Source organism: Orycteropus afer, unplaced genomic scaffold (assembly GCF_000298275.1).
Source record: "Orycteropus afer afer isolate SDZICR_OR568_19922 unplaced genomic scaffold, OryAfe1.0 scaffold00040, whole genome shotgun sequence".
Taxonomy (NCBI): Eukaryota; Metazoa; Chordata; class Mammalia; order Tubulidentata; family Orycteropodidae; genus Orycteropus; species Orycteropus afer.
The window spans coordinates 10,253,869-10,264,109 of NW_006921627.1; the positions used below are offsets into that span (position 1 = coordinate 10,253,869).

At 43.9% G+C, this 10,241-nt stretch overlaps 1 protein-coding gene across 1 annotated transcript; it reads left to right on the top strand.

Annotated features, from left to right (window-relative positions):
* Positions 1-4,805: 4,805 nt before the first annotated feature.
* Positions 4,806-5,594, top strand: NTF3 (neurotrophin 3). The gene has a single exon (XM_007937085.2). It carries the CDS (start codon positions 4,821-4,823, stop codon positions 5,592-5,594), a length of 774 nt encoding a protein of 257 aa, XP_007935276.2. The 5' UTR covers positions 4,806-4,820.
* Positions 5,595-10,241: the final 4,647 nt, after the last annotated feature.

Below are 10,241 nucleotides of genomic sequence, written 5' to 3' on the forward strand. Positions count from 1 at the left end.
ATCAACTTGATGACAATAGGTTTGATTTGGTTTTTCATTATGAGCCAATACTGTGCTAAGTGGTTTCATACAGATTTCATTATTTATCCTTTACAAGCTATGTGGTTAGGCACAGGCCACATGGTTTCTGTTGGGCTTACGATCCAAGTGTCCTCTACCGCTCGTTGCCATTATTTTGCAGTATGACCTTACATAAGTCACTTCACCACCACTCCAGGCCTCAATTTCCTTATCAGTAAAAATGAGAAGGCTATATAGGACACTTGCTAGCTTTAAACTTCTATGATTATGTGTTTTAATGAGTTCTAGTAGAAGCATTCCTGCTAATTCCTGCTCTCTAACAAAAAGCCAAAAGCAGATTACCAAAATGAATTCATAGGAAGCCTGTTGGCTTTTAACGTAGCCTTGCAAATAGTTTAGAAATATCTACCAGGCTGCAGATGATTCAAGCCCACAAACTTATTCCAGAGTATCATGGCAAGTTGTTGTATTTGATGATAAGAAGCAGTACAGCTCCTATGCTAAGGGGCATCTGGGGCTTTTTCGTATTCCCCCCACCCCCGCCTGATAATTTTGCACTGAGTTTGTGTGCCTGGGACCCGAGAAAGGCAGAGTTGTCCAAAAGAGACCTGTGTTCTAACTCACCAAATGACTTGGAGTAGGGGTGGTTAGAATGGTCCCTCTCCCCTAGATACAACAGTAAATATTATGTTGTTGTTGTTGGGTACCATTGAGTCAAATTCTGATTCATAGTGACCCTATGATAGAGCAGAGCTACCCTATAGGGTTAGAGCTGCCCTATAGCCTATCTGGGCTGCAATAATAATGGAAACAGATTGCCAGGTCTTTCTGCTACGGAGGTGCTGGGTGGATCCAAACCACCAACCTTTTGATTAGCAACCAAATGCTTAACAACTGTGCCACCAGGGGTTCCTTATTATTATCTATAAACAATTTGAAAACATTATTAAAACCAACTAAAAATCAATTTGCTTTTTATTATCACCATGTCTAGGAGCTCTTGTTGCGTAGTGCCTAAGGCACTTGGCTGTTAACCAGAAGGCTGGTGGTTCAAACTCACCAGCCATTCCTCAGAAGGAAGATTGGGCAATCTACTTCCGTAGTGATACTGCCTCGGAAACCCAAGGAGAAGTTGCTATGAGTCTGGTCCAACTCCATGGCACATAACAACAACAACATCATCATGTTTGGGCAGTTCTTAACATTAACAGTGAGAAAACAGTCCTCCCTAATGATGCTGGCCTCTCACACTCCCCCGTGAGTTATCCACACCTTAGTTTGCTGCTCCCTGGTGGAGGAGAGCAGGCAGTCTCTTCTGAAGGCATTTGAAGATGAAAGAGCCTTGTGGTTCTCTACAACCCCAGACCCTATCTGTCAGACTGCAGCAGAAGTCAGAGTTCCTATCACTGTTCTCACCATGACACCTTCTACACACAGTCCTCCATGGGCTTTGCGCATCCCTCCTGACCAAGAATGAGGTTTCTACTCAACCTCCAGACAATTTCACCAAGAGGGACCATCTTTGCTCCTGCAGACAGGGCTACTTCATGGGTGTGTGACCAGTGCCATCAACCAGGTCCTGCACTCAGAAGGGAGCCCCACGCTCTATGCTCACTGTCTTGAAATTCTTCATAATTTTATCTTTAAATATGTGTTTTGTAAGTGAAGTCCAATGGGACAATGAAGCTGGAGCACACACTTAAGGGCTCAGAGTACCAGCTCACATGCGGTCAAATCTATCCTGCTGCCAGCCTGCCTGCTCTAAATAATGTTTAAACAAGTGGCCCTGCATTTCCATTTTGCACTGGGACCCACAAACTATGTAGCTGGTCTAGCCTTCAGCCACCCTCGTTTCCACCTTTAACTCTCTGCATCCAGTCCCCCACAGTTGCCTTTTTATCATTGTGGAGGTGCACAGGCACAAACAAGAAGGACCTCCTGGCCTAGCAGTACCTAGAATCTAGGGTATAAGCCAACTCATCACATAAGGAATGTGGTACCTGCCATGATAACCATTCAGAAAACATGCTGAGGGTCTGCAAAGCAGGAACAGTCACTGCTGTTGCAGATCTTGGGTAGTTTTATAGAAAAGCTAGTTTTAGAACCAGACACCAAAGAATGAGTAAAATTTCCACAGGAGAGGTGATGAAAGTGTGCAAGGTGAAGGGACAATATGTGCATGTGGGTCAGAAAGCTTTTTCAAGTAGCACTAAAGAATGAATGCGTAGCCAGAGCTTGGGGGTGCAAACCCAGTCATAATATGATAAAAAGGGAGCTTAAGGCTGGAACAAGAACCCATCAGTATTGTGTGTCTCTCTTCTTTAAACTGCAGTTTGGGTTTTCTTCTATAAATGAAAGAGTCAGATTAGATGCTCTCTTTATATACTCTTCTATTTCTAAAACTCTTTGTTTCTGTGTTCAGACCACCACCCTTAAAGATGCTTGTTTTTTCACCCCCAGCTTGTCAGCCTCATCCATCATTTCTTCCCATCAACTCACCTTGTAATTACCTCACTAATGTAAACATGGACTCTTATTCTACCTGGGACGTCCCCCCACTAACCAGACTTGATTTATTTCCTCTGAGCAGATATCCGGTGTATTCTTAACTTACAGTGGCTGGGCTTTTGGGGGATTTAATAAATTGTTTCTTGATAGATTCTTAGTCTCAAATGATTTCATTGCAGCTGCATTCTCTTTCTTTGGTGGGTGTAATTCTAGTGGCATGTACACCATTCTTTTGTTGTTTGTGTTTCACTTTGTTGGGCCTGCAAAAGTGAAGGAGATGTCACTTGTACGCAGAGTAGCAGGGAGATCCGTTACCCTGGGTTAACCATTTTCCTAGGATAAAGGAGTCCTGGAGCAACTCCAGGGTTGGGCAGCAAAGCTAAAATCCATCCCTTAGCTTTGACCTAGAAGGGGTCAGTATTCTAGAAGAGGAGTTCCCATAGAAGTAGGATGCCTATCATAGAGGCTGGCCAAGAGCCAGGAGAAGGAAGTTTGGGCAAGATGCCAGCAGCATTCTTGGCTTTTAGGGGCAAAGGTGAAGACAATGTTGTCTTGTCTGAAAGACAAAGCAGATAAGATTGGGAAAGAAGTAGCACCTGGGATCCTGAGAATGCGTTTCATTGGCAGGCTCAGTCCCAGGTACTTGACCAAAGCAAGCTTACTTTTCTTTTGTCATCTTTGTTTATTTCCCTTCTCTTCTCCCCTTGGACTTCATATAATCTTTCTATAGTCATCAAAGGTGAGCCAGGGGAAACGTTTTATTTTCCATGCCAAGACAGAGAGCTTTAAAGAGGAAATGATGTACCCCTGTGGCCAGCAAGGTGGCAGCAATGGTAATTATAGAGCAAATACCAAAAGGAAGGAGGTGTGGGTACAAGTTAGGATCACTGGGTCAGCTACCCCTCCCACCTGGAGAGTCTCTTTCCCTTGCTAATCTTTGGAAAATCTGGGGTTTGCTCCTCTGAGGGAGTGGCTAGCGACGAAGGTGTCTCGAGATCAGCCCTGTAATTCCACAAGGAATCAACGGAAACCCTGTGTTGAAGTTCTACTATGGCAACAGACTGAGAGTGCTGATGGGTTAAGATGCCATTTGAACAAGAAGGTGCAGAATTTGAACATAACTGCTGGAAGGAACCTTTCTTTAAAAAAAATAGAAAATTTAAGGAAGCCAAATGAGAAAAAAATTGTCAACAGTGAATCTTCCTATTTGGGGGTGAGTTAATTTGAGTTGGTTACAGATGCTTCTCCACCTTCTCCAGGTAGTGCTTTGGCAGGATTTCAGTTTTGGGAAGAGGGTCTCTGGAGATTGATGGGATCAGTTGGGCACCCTGGAGAAGCTTTTGGAGAGCCCAGCAGAGCATCTTGAACTTCAAGCCCTTTCACAGAATGGGTATTGACTCTACATGTTCACTTATAAGGGTCAGAGAGCTGACTCCACCAGATGATGAGCCTACTTCATGTGTTCCTCTGATAGACCCCAGGGTCTACAGTGGAGGAGCCAGAGAACTGTATTTCTTGAAACTACTGCAAGAATGCTACTGCTGCTGACAAAGGAATGTAAATGCATGTTCATAATTCTCAGGCTTAATGTCTTCGTAGTGTACCAAGGTGGACTAGGTGTCTTTCCAGGCTAGAGTGTGGTCGGAAGAAGTGGAAGGCCATCATCCACCCACAACAGGAGGCTGCAGGATAAAGGAGACTTGAAATGCAAATGCACTGTATGTTGTCTGTCCAGAAAAGATACCAGAGTCAGAAAAACTGGAGAGCATTCCCCATGCCTGCCTCTGCCTTTGATTCTCTTTGTGACCTGAGTCCCAGAACTAGTACCTCATATGTCTAATACTGCAATTTTCTCCATTTATGTTTTTTGGGTTTTGTTTGTTCGTTTGTTTAAAATTTTCTCTGTCTGTCTCTCTGTCTCATTTATACCATGTGCATGTGTGCAAACACTCATGTGCATGTGTGAAAACACATACCTTTCCCTGCCACACAGCCATGTTGTTAAAAGAAAGATGGTTGAGGTGAAAGCACTTGGAAGCCTTGGAGAGAAAGGTGGTGTAGGGTTCCAGAGGATTCCTGTTAAGACAGTCTTTCTGAGTAGTCGGGGAAAGAACAGACAACCTCTTCACAATGTCCAGAGAGGAGTTCTGTTGTTTACCTCAGAGGTTTCATCCTACCTCAGAGAGATGCTCAGCCTCCAGTAGCCAGTACTAGAATGACATGGACTCAGCTGCCACAGCCTGCTATTAACACCTGTGTTTCCTTTTCAGATCTTACAGGTGAACAAGGTGATGTCCATCTTGTTTTATGTGATATTTCTCGCTTATCTCCGTGGCATCCAAGGTAACAACATGGATCAAAGGAGTTTGCCGGAAGACTCGCTAAATTCCCTTATCATTAAACTGATCCAGGCAGATATCTTGAAAAACAAGCTCTCCAAGCAGATGGTGGACGTTAAGGAAAACTACCAGAGCACCCTGCTGAAAGCAGAGGCCCCACGAGAGCCGGAGAAGGGTGAGCCCACCAAGTCAGACTTCCAGCCAGTGACCGCCATGGACACAGACCTGCTGCGGCAACAGAGACGCTACAACTCCCCCCGGGTCCTGCTGAGTGACAGCACCCCCTTGGAGCCTCCACCTTTGTATCTCATGGAGGATTATGTGGGAAACCCCACAGTGGCGAACAGAACGTCACGGCGGAAAAGGTATGCAGAGCATAAGAGTCACCGAGGGGAATACTCGGTGTGTGACAGTGAGAGTTTGTGGGTGACAGACAAGTCATCGGCCATCGACATTCGGGGACACCAGGTCACAGTGCTGGGGGAGATCAAAACCGGCAACTCCCCTGTCAAACAGTATTTTTATGAAACGAGATGTAAAGAAGCCAGGCCTGTCAAAAACGGTTGCAGAGGGATTGATGACAAACACTGGAACTCTCAGTGTAAAACATCCCAAACCTATGTCCGAGCACTGACTTCAGAAAACAATAAACTTGTGGGCTGGAGATGGATACGGATAGACACCTCTTGTGTGTGTGCCTTGTCAAGGAAAATCGGAAGAACATAAATTAGCATCTCTCCCCGTATATAAATTATTACTTTAAATTATATGATATGCATGTAGCATATAAATGTTTATATTGTTTTTATATATTATAAGTTGACCTTTATTTATTAAACTTCAGCAACCCTACAGTATATAAGCTTTTTTCTCTCAATAAAATCAGTGTGCTTGCCTTCCCTCGGGCCTCTCCCATCTGTTAAACCTTGTTTTGTGATCCGGCTCATGGTGGCCTCACTGTAAAATCTGTGTACACCAGTATTTTGCATTCAGTATTGTCAAGGCCATGACTGTCATTTTAGTAAACTTGTTTAAATCAGATGATGTCAGAGTTGTGTATAGACACAGTTATACCCCCTCCTGGTATATCTTATGTTTGACTCATTCATTAAAAGAACTGTTATCGCCTTCATTGGAAACGATGCCCTGTAGCTTTGAGCTCAATGCCTCATGTTGGCCGGCAAAGCTCACTGTCGAGTGCTTACTCGTCTTTCTGGGCTGCAGCTTTGCCAATTAGAATAATAATTTGCTCCAATGTTATGGTCTCAGAACAATGACAATGAACCTGGCAATTTTCATTTTGGAAGTTTCTTTTCAGCACATTTGTTGTTTTGGTGTTTGGGGTTGTTTAAGAATTGGATTTTTTTTTTTTTTATTTGGCATTGGTTTTTGTTTTGCTTTTTTAAGTGGTTTTCATCCTTTTAGACACATAGGAAAAGAAATGTTAACTATTTGTAACAGAATAATTGTATGACTACCCAGAAGCAAACTGAAATGGATCATGGATAATCTACACCCAGAGCATAAATTAACTCATCAGGGACTCTCTTTGTGAGGGGTCCTATCCACTCCGAGAACTTTATGAGGTATTGAAAGTGCTCAGGCTTTGGAGGCAGACCTGAGTTCAAATTCTACCTCCTCCCTTGATCGTGGGCAAGGATTGTACATCTCTGAGCCTAAGTGTCCTGGGGTCAGAGTCAAATGGGAATGAATGCCTACCTTACAGTGTTGCCATGAAAATTCATTTAAATTACCACCTTAAAATTTCTAGCACATAGTACTGTTGTTGTTGTTGTTATGTGCCATGGAGTTGGAGTTGACTCATAGCAACCTCTCCTTGGGTTTCCGAAGTGGTATCACTACGGAAGTAGATTGCCCAACCTTCCTTCCAAGGAGTGGCTGGTGGGTTTGAACCACCAGCCTTCTAGTTTGCAGTCAAGTGCCTTAGGCACTACACTACCAGAGCTCATAGGAGTTTGGAAACAATTAGTTCCTTGTCTTTTCCCTTCCTCTTCTGTCTTAAATTTTGTTCCTTTGTATCAATTTTGGTTGACTCATCACCTTGAGATGTAAAAAGCCAGAATGGAAGAAATTTCCTCTGTACCTTCTAAGTCCCAAAAGTGGTCCAAGACAGCCCCAGAGTCACTGTGGTAATGGCCACACCTGTCCTTCAGGCAGGATTGGGAAGGATACTGATGGTGTTCCCCTAGACGTTTGATGAATCCCTTTTCCCACTGGGAAGTGGTTCTCCCTCTTCTAGCTCTGGAGGATAAGGACTCTCACCTCTAGCTTTTCAGGAAGGCCAAGGTGTTCAGTAAACCCAGTAAGGAAGCTGCAGTCACTGCTCTAAAACCCTATTGTGTGTATTGCCTTGAAGCCCTGCCTTCATTTCAGGCCTGAGTTTGCTGTTTCTAAGATCTCTGAGTGGTGAAAACAATCTGCTTTTGACTATTAACCAAAGGTTGGTGGTTCACATCAACCCAGCAGCACCACAGAAGAAAGCCTTCATGTTCTACTTCCATAAAATCACAGCCATAGAAAACCCTGTGGAATGCAGCTCTATGCTGACACACATGGGTTTGCCATGAGTTGGAATCAACTTTGGTTTGGTACTATCTCTGTCTAGACCATCTGTCCCCCAGGCTCTCTCTTACAAATAGAATATGTGTCCTCTGTGTGACATGAAATTTTTGAGAAAGGCTCAAAGAATAGCAGTGGCTTTGATTAAAAGCATCATTATGTACTGCATTCAATTCTGGATGCCTAAAATACGAGGGCAGGAAAGAAGGTGATAACCAACTGCCCACTATGTGCCAGGTACTTTCAAACTCTACCACCATTAATTGCCACAAATCCTTTGAGATAGCCATTATCATCTCCATTTCACAGGTGAAAAAACTGATGCTTAAGAACTTAACTTGCTCATATGATCATTTCTCAGGTAAGTGGCAGAGTGAAGGTTGAAATCTATGTTTGAATGAGGACATAATCATGTGTCCCTTATCACTGATTCCTGTCCCTTATCCATGGCAGCATTGCATTGCAGAATGAACATGAGTGTCTAAGAAAAATGAAAAGCATAGTCTCTCCTCATGGAAATCTTATGTAACTACTGTTTCACTGGGACTATATCAAGAACAAAGTAGACCAGCTCACAGGATAAAAAGATTAGTAAGACTGACCCATACCTGGTTGTCAGGTGGAAACCTCTGAGAAAGCTTATCATTGGATATTGACAGGCAAGATGTTCCCTGTACTTCCAGAAGGAGTATAGCCAGCCTCCCACCACAAGATGAAGAACACTGTGGCTGAGAAGCATCTAAAGCACTTGGACCTGGACTGCTTAACCAGCATCTGCAGGAACATGACAAGTAGTTTCTGGGTTAAAAAAAAACATTGCTGTTGAGTCAACTCCAACTTATGGGGACCTCATCATTTCTGTCAGAGTAGAACTGTGCTCCACAGGGTTTTCAATGGCTGCTTTTTTGGAATTAGATCCCCAGGCCTTTCTCCTAAGGCACCCCTGTGTGGATTCAAACCTCCAACCTTTCAGTTAGTAGCTGAAGGTGTTAATTGTTTGCCAATACCCAGGGACTCTAGTTTCTGGGCACAGGGACTTGAAAAAATGGAAGTTTTGTGGTCCTGATGAAAGGTGGATCCTGGGAAGTTGGAGATAACCTGTCAAAGAATTCCAGGAAAAGCTACCTGTAATAAGGCCTTTCTTTTCATCTTCATAATTTGCAGTTGAGAAGCTGTCATGTTCCCTTTTAGAACTTCTCCACCAAATGACTAGAGGGCCTGCCTAGAGAGTCTAGCTGATTGAGGAAATGGTCTTGAGTGGCTGAGGCCCCAGACCTCAGCCTTGGAAAGCACTGTCCCCAAGCAGCAGGCCTGAGTCCCAGGACCTGCCCTGAATGCAAAGAGTTTGCCTGTAAGTCAAGAATGAGTTAGGAGCATCAAGTATCCAGGGTAAGTGCAGCTCTAAAGAGAAAATGAGCTGGGAATGAGATGCAAACATTCCTGAAAGGAACTCTGGGCTCAGGCTGTCTGAGATTTGGCCTTGCCCATTCTGGGTGGCAGGGCAGTGAAATATTATCCAGCTCCAGTTCAGTAACTTTATTGGCATCAGAGGCCATTCAGGGGCTGCCAAAATCAACATGATAGTCTTATAGGCCTAGGGAAGAGCTCTCCTCAACATTAATAGGCCTCTTTCTCTTCAGTGTCCACATTTACCTTTGTGATAGGCTAGAAATTAAACTCATGTCTGGGATAGGAGGGCTATGGAGAGCTTGTGTCTCATTCCTGGAAAACTCCACACTCTCTTTACCTTCCCTTATTGCTTAGTTTCTTATGGGAGCTTCATTAAGCAAAGATGTGTGCTGAAGTACAAAGACCTTGACCAGATAGAAGAAAGTGGATTCTGGCCCAGTTTTGTTACCTGCATGACCTTGGGGGACTCTTATCCTAACTGGAGCTTTCACCATCATGGGATTCTATTGCAGAGAGGGGTCCGGTATTGTCCTCACTCTCTTAATGAATGTAATTGTTAGGAGCTCTGTTGGCTGCCAGTGGAGGCTTCTCTCTGCCCTCTCATGAGTCTCTATGGTTCCCCAATTTACAAGGTGTGAACTTAATCAGGTATGTTAACCTCTCTGAGACTTTATTTCCTTTTCTGTAAAACAGGACTTTCCTTTTCTGTAAAAATATAACATTGTTTTGTAATGTAATGAAATCATTGAATTCCTGGTTCATAAGCCTACTGTGTGTCAGTTTGTCACACTGTGATGACTTACATGTTTGGTGATGCTGGAAACTATGCTACCCGATATTTCAAATATCAACAGGATCAGCAATGGTGGACAGATTCCAGTGGAGCTTCCAGACTAAGACGAGAAAGAAAGGCCTGGCAATCTGCTTCTGAAAATTAGCCAGTGAAACCCTCTGGGTCACAACAGAAGCTGTCTTATATAGTCCTGGAAGATGACCCCCCTAGGTTGGAAGACACTTAAAATACATAGTCATCGTAAGAATGGGCTGGAGCATACCAAGGTCATGAGGATGGCCCAGAACCTGGGAACATTTTATTCCATTGCGTATGGGGTCACCATGACTTGTAGCTGACCAGAAGACAACTAACCACAACAACCATAAGTGTCCTAACGATAATGGTGATTAGTGCATTGTTTTGTTTTGTTTTGTTTTGCAGCGAGGTCTTCCTTGCCTGAGCCCTCATTCTGGAATTCTGGGAGGAAGCTCCATGGTGGAGAATCAATCCTAATTAAAGTGTGCCATTCACCTACCCTAATGGAAGGCAGACCCCAGGGTAGCCAGTTTGCCTAGTTCCCTACTGCCGGTCTCTCTAGCCAAACCACT

Excerpts from the sequence above, each read along its gene's own strand:
- NTF3 (XM_007937085.2), top strand. The coding sequence starts at position 4,821 with ATGTCCATCTTGTTTTATGTGATATTTCTCGCTTATCTCCGTGGCATC.